Below are 22,370 nucleotides of genomic sequence, written 5' to 3'. Positions count from 1 at the left end.
CAGGACCAGGGCCGTGCACTGGACCAGGCCACCCTGGCTCTGCCACCTGGCTCTGTGGGACCTCAGACAAATCACACAGAATCTTTAGGGCATCCGTTTCTCCCTGTTATGTGAACTGTAGCCCAGAGGAAAAGTAACTCCTATTTATACCCGTTTAAAATGAACCTGTTCTCATCTTTACTATTAAAATGTCACATAATGCGTGTGCCTTAAATTTAAGAGCTACAGTTTCAACCAGCCCAGAATGAAGATGTCACAGGTTTTCTGAACTCAGGTAGATTTTCAGAGGTACACTGTTCAGAATCCCTTCTTCCTCCCAGACTGTGAACCTATCGCTGTGGGAAGCCAGCCTGGGCTGTGTGTCCCCCGGTGCAGTCAAAACCGCCAGCCACTGTCCTAGCGTCCCCAGACCACAGCAGCTGTGACTTCCTTTGGCACCACGGTGAGTAAAAGACAGAGCAAATGTGAGCTTCGAACCATAAACGGGCCCCTGAGGAGAAGCGCAGGTGATGGCAATGGCCCAGCCCCTCTGCAGACCTGATCTGTGATGTCTCCTCTCTGCATCAGCAAGACATCATAACCATGGGCGGCGGCTGGTGTGTGAGCCCCAAGTTAGAATTCGGACTCAGCCACCTCCAGCCATGGGTGGATGTGGGCAAAGCTTTAAGCTCTCGGCCTCAGGTTCCCGGCCTACACGATGGGGCTTCTGCCCCCTCTGTTCTGGGGTGCCAGATACAATGACACAGAGCACATGAAGCCCTTAACACGGGGTCTCACGGACAGCGCCCACTCAATAAACAGCTGGTGCCAGGACAGATTTTATTAGGAGAGGAAAAGGGAGGGGACTAAAAGGGTGTTCATGAAATGTTTAATAGAAATTTCTGGAATCCAGAGCAGGAGCAGCTGTCAGAGATGCCTCCAGGCCACGGTGTCATTTACAAGGCAAACCCGCGCCCAACGTCCGCGGAGGCAGAGCTGTGCCCAGGTCTGTGGGCCGAGCCAGGCTTCTCGGCCGGGGCCCCGCCATCCACACACTGCCTTGTGCTAGCCTCTCCCTGACTGTCCTCACACTTTATGGCATTTTGAAGTAGCTGTTTGTGTCCCCTGTTCCCCAAAACCAATTCATAGCTAAGGTCTGAGATGGAGCCGCTGGCGGGAGGAGGCAGCCGTGGCAAGGCCCCTTGGCCAGCTGGCCTGCAGCGGCGAGCTTGGCCCGCAGGACCAGCCCTAACTAGTCATCGACCCACAAGTGACAGATCCTGAGCAGCTGCCTCATTCCGGGCTTTCCAGGCACAGCAGCCCGGCAGAGAGAAAAGACCAGGCAAGATGGGGCACAATAAACCCCTCCACCCGTGAGAGCAGGCAGTTCTGAGGAAGGGCTCAGCTCCAAGGAGCCGGCCAGGGCACATGCGGCCGGGCTGTGGGGCTTCGGGAGAAGGAACCAGCAACCCGCTGCCCCAGCTCCAGCCGCCTTCGAACTCCGGAAAAAGGCTGGAGCCTTAAGAGCAGAGGTGACAACGCACGTAGAAGAGAAAGACCAGACACGGAATGGGTGGCCGGGGACTCGTCTACTGGGCTCCACCCCCTCAGCGCCCCTGTCCGCCGCCCGGCCTCTTCTCTTCCATCTCGGCAGAGTGTAGACAGAGGAAAGAAAACAGCATGGATGCGGGTCGAGCTAAGGGCTGGGCCTTCAGGCGTGGCTTCAGGTCTCGGGGGCTCTGCTCACGTGGACACAGCTTCTGACAGCCCCTCACCAACAACGGTCCCGGTGACGTCGCACGTTCAAACCAAGAGGGAGACCTGTGGTCAGATAAACTCAGCTTTCTGACAATGACTCCTGTTGGCATGTCCAAAAACCTCCAAAAAGGCAAAATCATCACTGTTTAAGTTATGTCTTAAAAAAAAAAAAACTGGAACCCAAGCTGAAAAAACACCCCAGTGTCTGAATCGAACCGGAGTTTTTAACAAGAGCCCAGGGAACAGTCACCGCGGAAAATGGGTCTTCCTGACACAAGTTCCTGGAAAAGTTCACTGCAATGAGCTTTGTACAGTGTCTTCCTACAGGAGTATGAGGCAGGGGCTGTTTACAAGTCAGCACGTGGCTGTGGCAGGATGCAGTCCTCTTATACGCGAGACACAAACCCCACCCCAAGCGGCCCATGCATTTCTCCGTCCCTCACCCGTTGACGAGACATCACCGGACGCTGGGGTGGCTCCAGGGGTAAGACAGAACAGGGGGACATGCTCCACCCACTGGGGGAAAGTCCTAATGCACCACACACATCTGCACTCACGAATGTAACTGTAAGTCGCATTAAGTTTCTATGGGGGGCGGCAGGGAGGGAGGCGGGAGACAGAGGATGGGGGTCCCGCCAAGGGAGTGACTGAAGTGACTTCCCTGGGTCCCTGGGGGTTATGATAAGGCCCCAAGAACAAGCAGCTGTTTAATACTCAGAGCCAGGTCCTAAGGAGAATTCTGGTTCCTGTTGTTGAACTGGACACGCAAGACATCTGGAAACTGCTTCCACATCAAAGCGCACCAAGGAGGCTGGAGCACTCTTCTTAAACTAAACCGTAAGAACGAGAGAATGCCTGCCCCATCAGCGGACGGTACATCCAACAGTCAAGCCTTTTCCACCTTGAGGGGAGAGGTGGTCACTGTGAGCCGGGGGGGGGGGGAGCAAAGGACACCCGGAGCCACCCAGGAGCTCAATCCCTCGTCGGGTGACAACTAAGGAGGTGAGACACATTTTGCTGTAAGGTCCCCTCAGCTAAAAGCCTGCCTGGACTTTGAAGAGATGATTGTGACAAAGTGGAAATTAGAAGCCAGGGACAGTTTGGCTTCTACCTACCCGTCTGGATAGTTTAGACCCACAGGCTCACCAAATGGAAACCTGGTTTGGGAGCAGAAGCAGGACTGTGAACTAAGATGTCTTGAAGGCCCGAGACAGGTGAGAACAGAGTCTGAACAGCCAGCATCACCTGGGTGCACCCTGGAGATGCACCGCGGGACATGCAGACAGCAGCACAGATGAAGACATCGAGAGACGATATGGGGAAGGAATCTGCTGACTCAAGTTCCCCCAAAAGGCCGCATGGTCACAGGCCAGCTCCGGGCAGGATGTGGAGAGAGCTGTGGGGGGTCAGGTGATGAGGAGGCTGGGGACCATCAGCGCTTTGTGAAGTCATTGCTGGCTCAAGGACAACCCAGAAGACATGCCACACGTGGGCCCAGTCTGGGGAGCAGGAATTTGGGCCTAATAGGGTTCTGTAATTAACTCTGTAATTAACACTGCTGAGGCAGGAATCACACAGTAATTCAGCTCCCAGTTTAGGCCCGGGATGATGTCAATTTCGGAGGCCGCTCCCTAAAACTCACGAACCAGAGAGGTGACAGAGAGCTGAACCAGACTTCTCGGGTCTGCCTGAACACCCTCCATAGAGGCCGCACATCCCTCTGGGCTTGTCCATCCCACAGCCGCAGCGTATATCGTGTGCGGACCATGACGACCATGAGGTACCACCAGCAGGGTTACAGGTTGACACCTGCTCCTCGGTCTCTGGCCAAGTCTGAGGGACCAGGGCTTGGGAGAGACACTGGAGGTGATCTCAGACGAGGCTCCCTCGGCAGACCCCTGTGCGCTCTCCGATGCTATCATGAGGCCTTCAACGTGCGTGCACCTGTTACACAAGGCACACGAGTGCCAGAGCGGCCACAGACTCCACGGATTCCACACACACGTACAATGTGTCTTCATCTTCCCTTTTTGATATTACTGTGCTGAGTGGAATTTCACTCTTGGGTTTGCTGGGGGAAGAAGACTGTGGGTGAAGCAATTCAACACAAAGCCCTGGGCAATCTGGTGAGTCTCCTCCTCCTCACCCTCCCTGGCCCCTCCTCCACCTCCACCAGACCAGGTCAGGGCAGGGACTAGAGCAACGGATGGGTCGATGGCTGTCCCTTTGGAGACACAAGGAACTCTGAGATCAAAGTTCCACCCCATGGATTCTAGACTCTGAACCTGAGGCCCAAAGGGACATGTGTTTCCCAAGGGTTCCACAACACGTCACTGAGGCAGGAGCCGGTCCTGGTCCCCAGGCTGGGGTTGCCTGTGCCCCTCTAGGCCACGTGGAGTCATCAAGGCTGTGCCTCCACATCACTCTGCTTCCAGGAAGTAGTCACGGTGTAACACAATCCGACAAGGAAATGCCTGTCCTCCATATCAGCACATCAGCTGCTCCTAAAATCAGAGTGCTGGACATAGAGGACTGCATGCCACCCCAGCAGCAAACCCCCCGAGGCCCAAAGAGGGACTGCCCGCATACGCACGCTCGGCCGGAGCGTTCAAGTCAGAGCACAATTCAAAGTCTGCCTGGGGTTCAAGTTTGAACTGTATCAAGATTAACTATAAAAACTGTCTTCCAAAGCACAAGTTAAACCAACCTCCCCAGGAGGAGACACGTCACACTCGATCCACACTTAATAAGCACCTTGTCCCCACTGTGCCTGCACCACAGCTGGAGTCCACGACACCCGGGAAGTCCTGTTTCCAAATATCCACTGGATTCCAAGCCAGCTTCGAACCAGCCTAGGAGAACTTTGCATTCTGTTAAAATGAGAGCCAAATTATCCTCTGGATGGATGGAGAGACATCCCAAACATTAACAAGTGGAGAAACAAAGCGGTGGGTGAGGAAGGAGTTTACGCTAAACATTCTTTCCACTCTTCCAGGGGCTTGAAATTTTTCACCACAATATGTCGAGGAAAAGAGGTCCTCCTCGACTTGTAACCAAATTTCATCTCTCTTCATAGCAGGACGTCTCGCTCACACAAACCGCAGACCCTAGGCTGCAGGATGCAGACCTGGGGGGGTCACTCGCCATCCACCCAGAGGGGTGAGGGCTCCGTGGACTCAGGTGAGCGTTCCCTCTCCCTCCCCATCCCCACCCCCACCCTACACGACACCCCCGGACGCCTGCAGTGAGTGGAGGGGTCCAATCTTCCCTGCCGGTACGACGGCTCCGCTCTGCGATTCCCCATCTCCTGGTGACCAGGAAACTGCAAATCCTGGGTGTCCTCCTTCAACCTGCATCCCCTCAGACGCAGAAGGTGGGACTCTAGGAAAAAACCTAGGCTCTGACGTCTGAGTCTGGAACTCGGAGCCACTTTCTGAAAAAGCAGACTGCCGCCAAGTCCAGAGCCAGCTCACCGTCCAGCCGGGGTCCCAGAGATGCGTGGACAGAGGCACGAGACCCAACCACCTGTGACCGGGGGGCCCCCCACCCAAGATTCTCCCGGCAAGCTGGGAGTGGCGGGCAAGAGTTTGGGGCCTGGGAGGTTTGAGGCGGGCAACTCTAGATGTGGACAGCGGGCCAAAGAGTTATATAATTTTTTTAATTCCCTAATAACACAGTGAGGTGGTCTGCCGAGATGAGCAGGACCTCAGAGGCCACCAGCCCAAGGGCTGCGAGGAGCTCAGCCGTCCGAGTCCCTGCAGACGGACGCACACCAGCCACGCTGCCAGAAGGCGGACGAGCACCTCGGACACCCACCAAAGAGCCTGTGGAGGAGGCAGCGGCCGCAGTACACCTCAGGTGCCTGCCACCCAGTCATTCAACAGATCTGAGCCCACCCTGCAGGGCCAGCATCCTTCCTCCACAAACCCCGGGAAACCTGTGGCCAGACACCCCTCCCAACCAAACCTCAGGGCCTTCAGGGCAGCAAGAGGTGGAATCCCCCTGACATGGCCCCACTCCTGCATCCCCGGGATCAAACCTCAGTCCCTTCTCTTGTCCCCTCCATCCTGAGCCTCACAGGCAACTTCAGGCCTGCACCTGCATCTTTGGGGGCCCATCTCTGTTTTCTCACTCCCCTGTCTAGGCTCCTGCCTTCCTTCACAACAGCCTGGTTTGGAACCCTCCCTTCCTGCCCACCCCCACCCCCCAAGGCCCTGGCCCCACGGCCACCACCACAGCTTCCATCCAGCCTGGCGACAGCTGAGTGTCTATGCTCACCCCTCTGCAAATGGAAATCCATGCGCAATAGTTTCCCCCGCCCAATAAAAGCACTCCCAGCCTGCCCTCTGGGGCTCATAGGGCCCTCTCCATCCTTCCGGCCTCCCCTCCCCAGGTCCCCACAGGCTGGAGAGGTGGAGTTCAGGACAGGCCCCTCCTGTTACCCACCAGCCCAGGAACCTGCACTGCCTGCCCTGCCCAGAATCCAGGTAATTCACTCCCTCCCTCCTTCCCTCCCCCCTCCACTGCCTGGACCACTGTGGCCTCCTGCACGAGCCTGATGTCCCACACATCTGCCTGCACCCCCAGATTCAATCAGAGGGCTCTGACCACTGTGGGTGCTCGATAAAATCTAGCCTATTGACTCTCACGTTAGCCGCTTTCCACACTAAACACAGTGAGGATAAACAAGACCCTCCCAGCCCCCAGCCCTCAAAATAAATATTTGTGTTTGTAAAGCTACTAGATAAGTTCACACAAGCGCATGCCCCTCCCTCTCCCCGGCCCTCAGGTCCTGGTGGCCTTTGTGGAGGGGGATGGGCGGCTCCCAGGACACAGCAGAAGGAACAAAGAAAATAACCCCTTGAGAGTAACAGAGTTGGCAACACTTAGCTGTTCTTTTTTTCCTTTTGTGTGTCTACATAATTGCTACAAGCAACAGAAACTGGAGTGCTAATATGTAACCATTAAGACCACAGATCAGTTTGGACCAAGAGTACAGAACGTGTTTCCCTTCAGACGCCAACACAGACCCACACATCACCTAAACCCCTGCACTGAGGTGCGAGAGGGACTCGGGGCCGGTCTGGGCTCAGCCAGGAGGACCCTAGCTGACTGCTGATATCTGGCAGGAGTCAGGGAGAGCCGAGGGGACCCCGGGGCCAGTTTCAGGGGGATTGCACCATCTGCGTTTTCAAGGAAAATACTTCCTGGTGAAGGACTTCACTCTCACAGCTCCTTTTGTAAAGGTGTAATTATTCCACCAAGGGGGAATTAAGAGCCTAGAGAAGATCCTAAATCTAAACACCTAACGGCTAAGACAGTGCCGGAAACAAACATACCAGGCACTTGAATAGTTGTTTATGGACAAACGGTGGAAGGAAAACAAAAGAAGGAAAAGCAAAGGAGGGAGGCAGCAGGTAAACCGCCACCCTAAGTGTCATGAAATGAACCTTGACCAGCCAGGATAGGTCTCTCCAGACAGAGGCCGCCGACGGAGCGGGGTCAGGAACGAGCGGCTCACCGACCCTAGGAGGAGGGGTAACAGGACGCAGCACTGGGCAGACACCCAACAGGAATGGGGGCGCCAGGGCAGCAAAGGCACATACGAGCCCGCGCACCGCAGCACGACTCCCATCAGCCCCAAAGAGGAAGCCACCTGAATGCCCATCAACAGGAGCACAGGTAAGCAAACAGAGGCAGCCACCGCTAACCACACACAATGCAGGTGAGTCTCGCCCTGGGCTGGCCACCTGCAGTTTTTCCATCTGGATGCTGGTTGTACCCAGGTGGTCAGTTTGTGAAAACACCCTCCCTGATGACTTGGGAATCCTTCTGGACCTACGTTCTATGTCCAAAAAAAAGAGTTTAAAAAAAAAAAATGAGGGAGTTGAAGTGGTCTTAATCGCTCTAACCCCAAACTGTAAACAATATACAAGGAACACCAGAGATCCAGGCTTCATCGTCAAAGCTCAAACTGAAACAACTGTTTGTCCAAAATTAGGTTCGCCAGCCTGAACCACCAGGAGTGGTGTCAGAACAGCACCCAGATCTCTGAAACCACAGCAAAAGGCAGGCAGGCAGGCCTGCGGCAGTGCCCTCCCTGGAAAATTCTCCCCTCGCAGACAAGGACAACGGGAAACACAAACAGCAGAACTTCGGGGCAATCCGCTCTCTCCCAGTCCGTTTCCACTTCATTACAACAGTGAGCAAGTAGTTACCATATTTATAATACCAAACCTTGCTGACAGCCACCATCTGCCCTCACACAGAGAACGTGCAGGAATAAAAACTCTCTCAGGAAACTAAGGTGGGTCTTGTTTTGCAGGCAGTCACCACAGAATTTTTCTCTGCCTCCTTCCTTCCAAGCACCCTCGATAACTGCTAGTAGAGTATGTCCTTATCAACTAAAACTCATCGGATTAAAACTAAACTCACCTCCTAAAGATACTGGCCCCCCTTCAATAAAGACTATCACCTCAGAGTTGAGTAACAGTGGCTTCGTGTGCTAAGCTGGAAATCAACACGATCCTATCTGCAAGAGCCTGTTGAATGTTGACATTTCTAAGACCAAACATAAATCGTTTTGTGAACATGGCCAGTAATTATTTGGAATTCTTCTCTCAGAATCATGAAAAGGGTTTCCCACCCTTAGGGAAAAAAATGCAGCTTCTAACCACGATGCTAATGACAACCAGACGGCAGGAGCAGTTTTAAAGATTAGACAGTTGCTTGTGTAGAAACACTGCACAAATACTCCAACACGGCAGCCCAAAAAAAGACAATCCGCATCAAACAGCGGCAGAAGTGTGAAACTTGCAAATGAGCCCCTGGTTAAACAAAAGCACCAATCTGTTCCCAGAGAGCGCGGGGAGGCCACCTGCTCCGGGCTGGTGGCGAGTTCTGATTACCAGTGGAAGAAACAATATCGGAGCGATGATGGCCCCCGCCCTCGGGCCTGGTCCCCACCTCGAGCCTATATTTAGTCCGCTCGTGATGGAAAATGTCCCGACCTCTCACACAGACAGCTATTTGGCTGGTTACTCAAAGGGTTCATTAACAGCCTCTTCTGCTGGGGCTGCTGTTTTCTCTCCCTCCCTCCCCAGCTCCCAGACGTGACCAGGACAGCCCCTCCTGGCCTCGGACAGTAGTGAGTGGGGAGCACAGGGAGGTGGAGGGGTTGGACCCACAAAGACACCAGCCCTGCCCCTGGCCAGGTCCTCCCTGCAGCCTGGTGTGGTGTGCAGGCTCCCCACCCTACAAAACAGGGACCAAAATCCCTCTCGGCCCTCGGAGGCACAGAGCTTGAGGCAGGAAGGGGCTCTCGGCAGCACCCAAAGCCTTGTGCCCACACCCCGAGGGAAATGAGGAGAGACGAACATCTGCAGAGTACATTTTCCTTCTCAGAGAGAGGTACTTAACAACAGGAAGGAATTATGCGGCTAAGTACCAGATCAGAACCCCGAACCCTGGGTTTTAAAAATAACTAAGCCTGATCCGCTTTGCCAAACTCAGTCGCTTAGGGGCAGGGCTCAGAACCCTGGAGCGCTGGCACGGGGTGGGGGTGCGGGACAGGGGTCTGTCCGGATGCTGGGAAACAGGAGGCCATACCAAATCAGTCATTAGAACAAGCCAGAGCGAGACTCACAAATGATAAACACCTGCAGGGAATCCAGGAAAAAAGGATGCAAAATAAGGGATTTTAGTCTTAACAAAATAAAAAGTCTGCTTTGGACAAAAAACAGAGGTGGTAGTAACAGGGCCACAGGTTTTGCTGTGAAGGTTCCGGCAGCTGCAGAAGCTGCTTCTCCCCTCTGACTCACTTCCTTCAGGCTCCCCCAACAGCTCTCATAAGCTGCCAATAACATAGAGCACTCCTTTTTTTTTTTTTTTAACAGAAATGCTCTTTTAGCTCCAAAACAACAAAAACAAAATGTATCACCTGCCAAACTACCATAACAAGTGTTGATTGGAGACCCCACTTAAATACACAGGAGATGACGCTAAAAATCAACCACCTCTGAGGGACAGGAAGGAAAGCCCACAGAGACTCAGGCTGGGGCTTAGGAGGAAACGGGACAGCAGCTGGTCCTGCCCCGCTAAGGGATGCCTTTGGCAACATCATCCCCACCAGCCACTCTCCTTGCAAGGCGCCTGGCACCAGCACCGTGGAGACAGAGTGAACACGGATCTGAACCCATCCAAATCTGGGTTTAAATCCCTCCTCCGCTACGTTTAAGCTGTGTGACCAGAGCAACTCCCTGGGCTGCTGGCCCCCAACTGCCATCTGCGGAGCAGGCCCCTCCACGGACTGAGAACACTGCACGGGGTGCTGGCCCAGAGAGGAGGCCCGTTTTGCTGCAGGAGCTCCCTCCTGTCCACAGCCATGCTTCTCAAAGTGTGGTCCCCGGACCAGCAACACCGGCATCCTCTGGAAACCGTTCAGAGAAGCACATTTCCAGGCCTGCTCCAAACCCACAGAACTAGAAACTCAGGGGGCGGGGTCTGGTGATCTGTTTCCCCAAGCCCGCCATGCGATTTGACTGCACTGAACTGAGAACCACGGCTCTCAATGGTACTCACACAATACCACTTTATGTCAGCCACCTGTCATTTATTTGTCCCTATCAGTGATACTGATTCAATGTCTAAAACCCACACTCAGCAGAAAGAAACACCACCCTTTTGCAGACAGCCAGGTGGAAAAAGCTGCCAGGATTCAGCAAGCACAACTTTTTCTTCCCTACACACACTGGAGAAAATCTCATTTCCACCCAAACACCACATGGTGCTTCATTCCCACCCAGGCTAACCCACCAGACCCAAACGCTTCCCAGCTTTAACATCCATGCTCTTGTGACAAGCCTGAAATGCCTTCACTTCTGCCAGGGGGTCAACACTTCATGTTACCAATGAGGAGCAGGAGGACCCAAACTCCTGAAACAATGTGGGCCCCTCTGGCATGTCGCCCACTCAGCAGACAGTCCCCGGGCATCCTCCACGGGCCAGACAGGACAAACCGCATCACTGAGGAGATTAAAAGATGAACATGACCTGATTTCCTCAAGGAGCCTGCCCTCCTCAAGCTGGAGCGTATACACACAGGGACCTGGGGCACAGAGGAAGCAGCCTCGGGCGTGACCAGAAGGGGCAGGGAAGTCACTGACGTCAGCCAAGCTGGAAGGGACACCTGGGTGGTGGAAGGTTCAGATGCCGTGAAGGTATGAAATTTAACCTGGAAGCCAAGAACAGCCAACTGAGAATTATTTTTAAGAGGCTGTGACACATACCAGTAACTAAAAGGCCCCAGACCTACAACCTTTGATTAAGCCTGAACTATTACAAATATAGTCAATAACGTCAAAGGACAATTATGCTCATCCACGGCAGGAAGATTATTTGTTCCCTAAACACATACACCTGCAACAACCAGATTAAATAAACTTCTATATGAAAACACAGACTCTTACAAAAGTTTGGCCAAGGTAAGCAACTTTGCAGTTACCTGCAGCATTCGCAACCCCTTCCCATCTTGAGTAAAGGGAACACGTGCTTGGGACTGTCTGTGCAGATGGCCCATGGAACTACTGACAACCAGGAGCTCCGATTACATCTTGGAAAGGGCCAGAGAGCCAGCACTGAGGTCCATCAGCCCAGTTCATCTCTCGAGCAAGTTTCTGGACCTCGAAGGTGGCACCTATGTCGTGGGGTCATTGCAGGATGAACTGAAATGACACACACAGTCAAGCACTTAGCACCCTGCTGGACACAGAATGCTCAACAGAGCAGCCGTTGGGCTGAAGTGGGCTCCCTGCCCCATCTCCCCAGGCCCCCCAAATGCCGGGGCTCAGCCTTGCAGTGCCCCCGTGTAAGTGCCCTGACCAGGCGTGCCAAGCAGAGTTCTCCTGCTGAGGACCAGGCCATGACCACCTCTCTGAGCCCTCAGAGGAAGCCACACCAACCCCCTGCAGGGCTGGTGGGGAGCCTGGTTCCCCCGAGCTGCTGCCCAGCGAGGATAGAGGCACGAAAGCTGGCTAGGGGCTCAACCACAGCCCCGGCTGACCGAGCTGGCTGGGTCCTGCTGCTGGCATCTGATTTACAACGTGCAGTTGTTAACAGAGGCTTTATCCGTGTGAGAACAAGCTTTATTTAACAAGAAGGGCAGCTGACTCATTTACCTCCACCCCATAACCCCAGACAGACTTTTTAAAAGAGAACCAGGAAGGGAACCGCAGACAAGATGCTCACCTGGACCAGGCTGGGCCCCGGCTCACTTTGGGGTACACAGAACACTTGGGGGGCAGGCCACATCTCACAGAGATCTGACTAGGTAAATCTGAAAACAATCAGCAGTGTTTCCTTAAACTGCAGAGACTGGCAGGAAAACAAGAACTCTCTCAAAGTCTGAAGTAAAGTGCTGGAAAAAAACACTTCTTTTTTCACAAAATAATGTTTTAAAGCAAGACTAAGAACAAAATCACATTTCCCACGCCTTCAAACAGGGTCACAGCCCTCTTCGTATTTGGGAATCTCAGTGAGCGCTTTCAACAAAAACATACATGACTGGGTCCGTCGTTAAGAGATCTTCCAATCCAGACCCAAGTAGAATCGCTCTGAAATGAGCATTAGCCAAAATTTCCTTCTCTTTGCAAGCCCACTCCTCACTCCAACAGCAAAAAGGTTTAAAGATGCCAGACAACAGGGAAATTTTAAGTAAATTACGGCACAGTCAAATGCTAGAATATAACGCCAACATGGAAAATCGTATCTTCAAAATTTTTTTCCATAACATTGAAAGCTGCTCCACGTTATGCCAATCAGGTAGTTTTGTAAGTATGACTCCAATTTTGTGTATGTACACACAGAGGCAGGGAAAAAAAACTAGCTGGATATCCTCTAAAATGCAGACAATTTTCTTTTTGTTGGGACAAGCCATTTTAAACCTATTTGCTATGATGTACATGTAACTTCCTGATTGGAAATGGTCCTGTTTTAAAATCCAGAAAGACTCACATTTTGCCACTGTACCATCCAGGTTCACAGGCAGGAGCAGAACTGCATGTATTTCCTAGTTACCAGGATGCTCCGGGTACGCTCAGTTACAGCACCGAGTTCCTACAAACTCACCTGCAGTCCGTGCACCCCACGGCAACGCTCCCTAACACCGTGCGGGTGAATAACCCATACCCCACACAGCTGCACAAAACTGCTTCTGCATACTTCTCCTCTCACAGGAAAAATGCCGTCCTGCCACAGTTGAGCAATCCTCTCAATTTCCAAACCATCACTGATGAAGACATAAATCACAACCATAGATTTAAATCAACACAGAGTGGGAGGGCATCTCATTATAGCAAATGAACTTATGTTTCATTAGGAGGGGCAGTATAAGGTGCTTCAGGGGTCTGCAGACTTGGGTTCAAATGATTCTATGGTTCAGACCTGATTTTGACCTCACTTAAATGTTCAGGAGGTCATTATCCTTCCCTGAACCTCCAACCTCTCCATAAAGTGAAGCTGGCCCAGAATCTCTCACAGGCTTGGTACAGCCACCCAACGAGCTTATGAATGTGAGAGCATTCTTGCTAAAGTTCTACACAAATGAAATGTGGTATCATTGTTGTTAATAATGCTAAGAACAGAAGCAGATTTGAATGGTTGTTAGGCGTCATTAAATTAACAGCAGCCCTGGGGGAGGGTAGAGTGCATGCTCAGCACGCACAAAGTCCTGGGTTCAATCCCCAGTACCTCCTCTAAAAATAAATAAACAAACCTAATTATCTCCCTCCCCCCCCAAAAAAAAACCAGCCCTGACACATACAGACACTCCTTTTTCTAACAGAAAAATAATAGCATCGTCAAAGCCCCACAAAGGATTCACTTACTGATTCTGAGTCTTAGTGAAAATGACAAAAACTCCAGCCAAGAAGGGGCCTAAAGCCTCACATCACACAGGTGACATCCGACTGCCAGAAACCATCATCTAGAAACCACGTGTTTCTTTTTTTTTAAGAAAAGAAGGAAAAGAAAGGAAAAAACGAAATCACATCCTCTTTCCAGAAAGTCAAACTGCTCTGCGGGAAGCGCTCGAGACCCCAGAGCTGGGCTTCAAGGGTGGGAAATGAAACGAGGCCCCATGAGGCACACTGGGCCAGAGGTCTCTGTGCAGCGACCAGGTGCTCTCAGCCAGGTGCATTCAGTGCTCGGCACCAGCTTTCAAAGTGTTTCATCAGACTTCTGTGGATGGTGCCAGAGAGCTGCAGAGAGACAGCTGGAATGGGCAGAACAGCCCTTCACGTGGACGCCCGGTCTCGGTCTCTGGAGGGACGGTTCTGTACGCTCCCCCGGCATCAGGAGCGGCGTGCAGGTCCCATGGCCTCCCACAAGCCTCTGCCTCTAGAGGAATCTGGAAGCATCTTAAATAGCCACGAGGGTGGCCAGGTGCTCTGAGAGTCAGGCCCACAGGAGGCTGAAGCACCTTTCAGATCCTCCCCGGGAATTAGCCAGTCCCCTATAGATACAGCCAGCCAATCAGCAGCCTGGCTGGGAGGCCCTTCACATCCACGGGCTGCCACATGCCCAGAAGAACAGCACCACCACATCCACCTTCTCCATCTAACTGGCCAAGCGTCAAATCAAAACACTCTGGGGTTAGCAGTTCAGGCTACACGGTGCCAAAGCAAAGCTTTCCTGCCGCCAATGCCCCCTCACCTGCAGGCGGAGGGGAGACGGGTGATGCCTGCAGCTGAGCTTTGGACACACTCCTGCCAGGCTGTGGGAGGTTCTCAATGCTCCTCAACTGTGGCCCTACTGGCTTCTGATTAGGACAGTTGTAGGTTATGGACAACCCACTCTTCAGATCTTTTACCATCGCTGGCCAATGGCAACGAGAGGGGAAGCAAGGGGCAAACCGGAAGCCTAGGCGCAGAGAAGTAAGAACCATGGTAACCCCGAGAGAACACAGGCCCAGGAGAGACAGAGCTCGCAGCCCCTCTCCTGAGGATCACTGCTTTGCTGGACTTGCAGGAAGGGTGGGTGGCCTCCCATGCTAGGCGTGTGAAAGGGAGACACCCCACCCCACTCCCAGGAAGGGTTCTTCTAATCGGGCCCAGGACTGGTAGAAAACACTTATAGAGGAAGCCAGCCTCTCCACAGGGGCAGGTGGCCCAGCACCTGGACTCGATGCTGCCTGAAGCCGGGGTTGGCTCTCGGCATCGGCTAAGTTCAGCCGCCTCCACTGTGCCCCTGAAATGGGCAACGACACCAAAGGGGTCGGCCCTGCCCTGCGTAAACACGCCGGCCAGAGCCTCACCCCTAGCAGCTGCACTTCTTAAAACACCTCTTCAATGTCCAGCCAGAAGCTCGGCCCTGGCCTGGTAACCTGTCACAGTCGGGCGGCGCTAACCCGTCCAGCTGCCCCCAGGCTTTGGCCGAGCCGGGTTACTCCGGTGGCCCAGGACCCGACCGCACGGTGCCACCTTCTCGCAGAAGACTCTGTTGCCCATTATCACATTATCGCCGGCGATCCATCTTCCACGGCAGAGCTGGCGGCGCGCTCGCCTGGCCCTCGGCCTCCCCCCAGCTCTCGCCCGGCCTTGCAGGGTAAGAAGCACCGCAGTGCTCACTCGGCGGGGCAGCCGCGTGCCACGGCCCGGCGCGTGTGTACACACGCACGCACACACGCGCGCGCACCCCGCCGCGCCGGGGGCGCCTGCTCCTCGGCGCTTTCCAGAAGCCCCGCGGTGGCCCGGCCCTCACCTTCGATGGCGATGACGTGCTCCCGGATCTGGTTCTGCAGCACCGGCTCCTCCACGCGCTCCAGCAGCTCGTAGATGGAGTAGATGTTCGGGTGGACCGACTCGAAGCGCTGGATCTCGGCCCGGATGGCAGCCGAGTTGGCCAGCTGCTGCTGGTAGTTCATGGTGCAGGCGCCGCGCCCGGAGCTGCGCGCCCCCCGCCGCCGCCGTTGCCGCCCCGCGCCCCGGGGCCCGCGGGCCGCCGAACCCGGGGCGCCGCAGCCCCCGGGGAGCCGGGCCCGCCGGCGGCGGGCGGAGGAGGCGCGAGAAGAAAGGAGCAGGCGGAGCAGGCGCGGGGCCGGCCCGCCGACTCAGTTCATGGCCGGGACGCGCGGCCGGCGAGCGAGCGGGCCCCGGCGCCCCGGGTCAGCGGGCCCCCATGGAGCGCGCCGCGGCGAGCGCGGCCGGCCCCGGAGGAGGCTCGCTCGGGCGCCTTCCTGCGCCGCAGCCGCCTTCCACCCCTAGGCGCTGCCCCGCCGAGCAGCCATTAAAGCCCAGGCAGCCGCCGCGCTCCGAACGCAGGGGCCGAGGGCCGGCCCCCAGGCAGTGGCCGCGCCGCTCCGGGCGCCCGGCCGCGGCGTGGGTCCGCGCGCTGCGTGCTGCGCCGCCCTGCGCGCCAGGGCCCCTGCGCCGAGCCCGCCGTGCGCCGCCCGCCGAGCCGGGACCGACCGCAGGCGCCGTGCAAGCCGCGGAGCCCGCTCCGAGCGCCGCCCGCCGCCCGCCCGGCAGGCCCCCTCCCTGGCACGCAGGGCTCCGGCCCACGTCGGCCCCGCCTCCGCCCGCGCCCCGCCCGCCCGCCTGCCCGCTCGCCGCCCGCCGCTCGCCGCCAGCCGCCACTGCGTCCTCCGCGGCGCTTCCCAGCGCGCCGGATCCCGGGGAATTGCGCCAGGCTCCGCCCCGCGCCTGCCTCTGGGCTTCCTGGGACTTGTAGTCCGCGCCGCGCCGCGTCGGCGCCCCGTGGGGACCGCAGGGAGAGGGCGCGCACGCCTCTTGGGGCTGGCGCGCCGCCGGGCCGGGGGCGAGGGATGGGCTGTCCGGCTGGTGGACCCGCGCGCGGCCGGCCTCCCGCACTAGGCCCTCCGTGAGCGTCGGCGTTGTCCCGCCGCTGTCCCCGCGACCCCGCCCGCGTTTTTGTTTGTTTCTAAGCAGCTGGCTAGAGGAGCTTCTGCGACTCGCCCTTGTCCCCCGGCCGCACTTTGTTGGCTCCCCTCTCCCTACATCATTAAACTCTCTGCCTACGTTTGCGAAAGTGACAGGAGTGCTCCCTCTTGATAAACCAAATTCCTTCCCGAAGGCGAAGAGCCTCCTTAGCCGTGGCGGCGTGGGTGTTCACACCCCCACGAGTGAACTGAAGTTTAGACCCGGACTCGAGATGCGGCGAAATACGACGGGGGCTCCCTAGGCATCATGTTCCTTAAAGAGAGAGAGAAGGGTATCAATCTGCAGCCTGCTTTGTGTGGGTCTCTGGCATGCTGACCCCCTCACCCCAATCCCGCGTAAGCTCAGCCCCGGGGACCCCGCGGAGCTGGACCGCACTGCGTCAGGAACCCCAAGAGCACAGAAGGCTCGTCCCGCAGGTGTAAGGTAAATGGGATTATGGCAGATGTGCTGAGCACCGGGGCCAATCTTGTGCGCACCGGCCTAGTCCGTGACCCCACGCATCCAAGTGACCTTTCGGAAGCTGGAGCCCGCTGCCCCAACGTCCCTGATCAAAGCCAGATGAGCCTTCGCCTGGTTCTCTTGCAGCCTGGGCCTGGCTTCCGCACCCGAGTCTCCAGCCTCCTTGAGTTACACCCTCCTGGCTCACAACTCTCCCAGACGATGTGCCAGCCGTCTTCAGCACTCAAGCCTTTGTTTGTGCCCTCCCCCACATCCCCAGTACTAACAGGGCCCCTGACACACTTAGGCAGAGTTCATGGCTACATCGGTGACAGCCTCTGGCTTTACTCTCATCCTAAGTGGCTGAGATGCCGCGGATATGGCCTCATCTCACTGCCTATCAGCGGTCCTTGATAGCTCCCCTCCTTGAAACCCTTCTTCTCCTGGCGGCTGGGGTAACTTGTTCGCCAGGCTTTCCTCCTACCTTCCTGGCTTCTCAGTCCCTTTTGTGATTCCCTCTCACTCCCCTAGCCTCTTAAATATGGGTCTCTTCTATACACAGGAATCTCTGTCTTTGTTTTGAATATCATGTACAGATTAATGAACCTCAGAGTCACAGCTCCAGCCCAGACCTCGCCTCGCAATCACGTATTCCTATCTAACTGCCTCCTCAACATGTCTCGGATGCCTGCTGGCAGTTTAAATCTAACATGCCTCAAGCTGAACTCTTGTTATGCCCTGCCCGTGCTCCCCCTGAAATTTCCGTCCCAGTTATGGGCAGCTTGAGGCCTCCTTTTGCTCAGGCTGGCAACCTGGGGCCATCCGTGATCTCTCTCCCCTACCCCAGGTAGTGTCAGCTCCGCCTCCCGGAGCTCCAGAATCTCATAGCTTGTCACCTCCCCACGGCCACCACCTGCCAAAGCTGTGATCATCTGGCCTCTGGGTTATGCTAGGTAATCTCTCCAGCCATTGATCTCCTTGCTTCTTACCTTGTGCCCTTACAGTCTGTTCTCAATAAGGCAGGCCTGGGGAACCTTGTTAAATCTAAATTAGGTCACGTCAAGCCTCTGCTCAAAACTCTCCCGTGACTCCTGTCCAGCTCAGAGTAACATCCAGCTCCTCACACTGATCTCCAAAGCCTTACAGGCACGAGTGCCTCTCAAGAGCAGGACGGGGTCTGAGCGTCCCCCCAACGTGGAAGCTGACAGGTTAGGCTGCCGTGATTTAATGGATCCTGGCAGAAGCCACGAAACTCTTGGGTCAGAAACAAAGGGGTTTACTATTCATAGCAAAAGCAGTAGCTAGAGATCGGCATTTTCATGAGCCGGTTCACAGAGCCCCAGTTCCCACAGGGCCAAGAGGGTCAGGTGCATGTAGAGTGGCTTGCCTTGTAGGAAAGGGACCTGGGCTTGTGGAACCCCCATCTTTGACATGGGCAGCAAGCGTTCTGCCCTTACCTGTAACAGGAAATCCTATCTTTGCCTCCCAAGGCTGTTTGCTCCACAAACATTCTTGAAAAGACAGTTCAGAACAAAGGCAGCCCATGCCTCTGCCCTCAGACATGCAGAAGCGCGAGAGGGTGTCCCTCCCACCGCAGCATCTCTACTTCTGCTCCATCCCCCCACCCTGTACCCATGCTGCCTGGCCTGGCTGCCCCTTAAGTATGCCCGGCACATACGCACCTCCTGCGTTTGCACGTGGTGTTTCCTCTGTCAGGGATGCTCTTCTCCCAGCAACGTCACCAGCTACACCACTTCCTTCACATATTGACTCCAAAGCCACCTTCTCAGGGAGGCCCCCTCTGACCCCCACCAGACATGGCATCCCTATTCCCCCATATGTGGCGTCTTCCTTCCTTGCTGTGGCAGGAAGGACAGTGGCCCCCAAAGACGCCTGCATCCTAATCCCTGAAGCCTATAAATGTGGGATCTGACATGGCAAGGGGGCTTTGCAGGTGCGATTAAGTTAGTGAATGTTGAGGTGAGGAGATTAACCTGGGCCCAATGCAATCACAAGGGTCCTTCTAAGAGGGAGGCAGCAGGGTCAGAGTCAGAGAAGATGTGATGACGGAAGCAGAGGTGAGACAGGGGTTGGAAGATGCTTCACTACTGGCTTTGAAGATGGAAGGAAGGGGCTGTGAACCAAAGAACTTAGGTGGCCTCTGGAAGCTGGAAAAGGTAAGAAAATGGATTCTCCCCAAAGGGTCCAGGAGGAACACAGTCCTATCCACCTATTTCTGACTCGTGACCTCCAGAACCATAAGATAATACATTTGTGTTGTTTGCACTGCCAAGTGTATGTTAATTTGTTACAACAATAGGAAGTTAACACACTTACTCAGGTTCTTGGCACCTGTCCCTATTTGTATGATACATACTTTACTTATTTATCTTGGGCCTATTCTGTGCCCCTTACTAGAGTGTAAACGCCACGAGGGCCAGGATTTTTGTCTGCTTTGCTCTCTGTTCTACCCCCGGCACCTAAGGAAGTTCCTACACAGAGTAGCTACCTATTAAATGCTGGTCAAATTAATGGCTTTCCTATTAAATTGTAATTTCCCTGAGGACAAGGACCATCTCTCTTCTGCACAGTGCTTGGTTCCTGTGGGGGCAAAGCATATTCAATAAGTTAATGAGTAAACAAATACCCTCCTATGGTGAGGGCTCCCCTCTCATTCCACGAGGCACATGGTAGATGATTAGCTGAACTGAAATGGAATTTAGTTTTTCTCATGACAAGAGACCCAGTGGTATTTACCAGGAGGTTCCTGCAGATTCATCTTATGTGACTGCAACCAAGAATCCTGGCCATTTTTGATAGGATAGTCCTTCCAAGGACTTCCATTCGTGAGTGAAAACTTGCCTCTGAGAGCCAACCAGCTCTCAAAGTAGTGAGTTTCTCCTGCCACGGGAAGTATCAAGGAAAAGCCCGATGATCGTCTCACTCATTCATTCATTCATTCACTCATTCTCTCATGTATTCACTTCAACAGATCATTACTGATCCCCTACTGTGTCCGAGACAGGGCGCCACATGCTAGGAATAGAAAGACGGAAAAGATGATGCCTGCTCTTAGTGAGTCTGTGTTCCAGAGGACTATCTGTGGACGAGCCATTGCTTTTAGGGTTCAGTTTCTGAATCCAACTTGGAGCTTGTGAGCAGAGAGTAAGTGAGAAAGGCTATGGATGAAGGCAGCCAAGAAGAACCACCCCCCTCCATGACACACACACATGAATACAGGATTTACACATGCAAACGTCCAGTGGCTCAGAATTGGATGAATAATTTCTGTGATGTCCAAGTAAAAGTGGGAATCGAGGGCATTCTGCGAGGGACTAGCCGTGGACGTTTATGTTCCTCTAACGTGCAGCCAGGTGAGTTGTGTCCTCCAACAGAAAAACTTCATAGTCATAACTTTAAACTTCACAGTGTTCGCCATCCCCCAAGCCTGCACAGCGCCCTACACGTGGCTCCACAGCTCTTCCACCTAAATTATCCCTCAGAAGTGTTTTAGAAAATTTATGAAACATTATGTCTCTGGATTTTTATGTGCTTTATCCATCTACCTGAGCATGAATTGATTTTATTAGATGACTTTGCACGCTTGGTTGAAGAGCACAGAGATTTTTATTTGACGTCTGTGTGGATTATTCTGTGACCGAGGTTGATTCATCTCATGGGGTCATCTGCAGACAGCAGTGGGGTGCTGTGGAGAACCAGCATCTCACAAAGGCTTGGGGGCTCCTGATGGAGGTGGGGAGGATCTTCCAGGGACCAGGAGGAAGAGGAATTCAGGAAGCGCCAAGACAAAATTTCCTTACCTTGCATTTTGCTCCCTGGGGAAATGACTCAGACAAGGACCAGAACACAGAGTTTTGCAGTTTGGGCTCTGGGCTGTGTAGACTGGGCTCCGCTGGGCCATCTGTCTGTACTTCATGCAGCCCTCATTCTCCTCCTGGCCCCGCTGGGCTACCTCTTAGCAATGGCAGATGCTCAAGAGAGAAAGCCCCTGTGGGCAAGCTCATTGCAAGCCTCCACACTCTTCACGTCTGCTGACATCCCCATGGCCAAAGCAGGTCACGGGACTGAGCCCAGAATCAGGGGAGAGAAGCATGCCCCACCAGCAGTGGGGGCCCCGGGGAGTCATGTGGCAAAGGTGTGGATGTACGACCCCATTGTTGGGAGGTGGCACAGAGCTGGCTCTCAGTCCAGTCTTTAGCACATCATCCTGGGCCCTGGAAACAAGCTGTTTGGCTGAAACTGTGTTCCTCCTCCAGGCATTTGGCCTGAGGAAGAAAGCAGTGACATTTCACAGGGCAGTTGTGAACTTCAAATAAAACATGTGGGCAAATGCTCTGTCCAGTGCAGACACTCTTCCAGTGCTGGAGCAAGGTGTTCTTTAAACCTCAGTGTACTTATCTATAAAAGATAGACAATGCTTACAACGTTGGATTATCACCGCTAAAAGAGCTGTCATCAACTGTCCCAAAGCTAGAGTAAGTGACTCTCCAGGTCTATTTTACTCCACTAAGGAAAGCCTTAGTGAGGCAGCATCGACTTTTTCTGCACGTGTAACTTTCCCAACCACTGAATGCCACAGAAGCAGTGCCACGGGGTTCCTAAGGGTGCTCCGTGTAACGCGATTCAGCTTCTACTTGTCTGGTCTTCCCCACCCCTCCCCCACTCTCTTCACCTGCCTTTGGCCGCCATGTTGGGAGGAGGCTCAAGCCACATGGAGAGGCTGCATGTGAATAAAAGACCCTTCAGATGATTCACCTGCCTGAGATGAGGACCAGATAAGGTAGAGTGAGACCACCTGTTCTCTCGATGCCTTGTCTGAATTCCTGACTCATAGAAACTTTGAGAGGTAATAAATGATTGCTGTTATTTTGAGACACTGTATTTTGGAGTGACTTGTGCTACAGTAATAGACTGATGGAGAGGGGCTCCCTGAACCTGTGAAAATGGGTGAGAAGACATGACGCTTTTATCTCTTGATTGATCACTTCTTAAGGAAGTGATGGCCTGAAAAAAGGGACCCCTTGAGAGAGAGTCCAGTCCCCCATCAGCTCTAATTGTCATTTCCAGGTAGCCCTTATCTGGTGGCTGTGACTCACCTTTGGAAACAGCATCACACGAATGCATTATCCTCTAGTTCTGTGGGTCAGAAGCCTGACACGGGTCTCACCAGACTAAAATCATGGTGTCAGCACACATGTTCCCTTTTTTTGTCTTTATTAT

The 22,370-nt window shown here is 54.3% G+C and overlaps 1 protein-coding gene across 4 annotated transcripts in view; it reads right to left on the bottom strand.

The window, feature by feature from the left end:
* Positions 1–15,788, bottom strand: part of AGAP1 (ArfGAP with GTPase domain, ankyrin repeat and PH domain 1) — a 519,827-nt gene extending 504,039 nt beyond the window's left edge. For all 4 annotated transcript variants that reach the window (XM_074364534.1, XM_074364535.1, XM_074364536.1 and 1 more), the window contains exon 1: positions 15,493–15,788. In XM_074364534.1, coding sequence (XP_074220635.1) covers positions 15,493–15,655 — 163 coding nt within the window. In that variant the 5' untranslated portion in view covers positions 15,656–15,788. The remainder of the gene's footprint in view (positions 1–15,492) is intronic.
* Positions 15,789–22,370: the final 6,582 nt, after the last annotated feature.

This window comes from Camelus bactrianus, chromosome 5 (assembly GCF_048773025.1).
Source record: "Camelus bactrianus isolate YW-2024 breed Bactrian camel chromosome 5, ASM4877302v1, whole genome shotgun sequence".
In the NCBI taxonomy this organism is placed as follows: domain Eukaryota; kingdom Metazoa; phylum Chordata; class Mammalia; order Artiodactyla; family Camelidae; genus Camelus; species Camelus bactrianus.
Note: the sequence above shows the minus strand (reverse complement) of the source record. Positions and strands in the feature narration are given on the sequence as shown.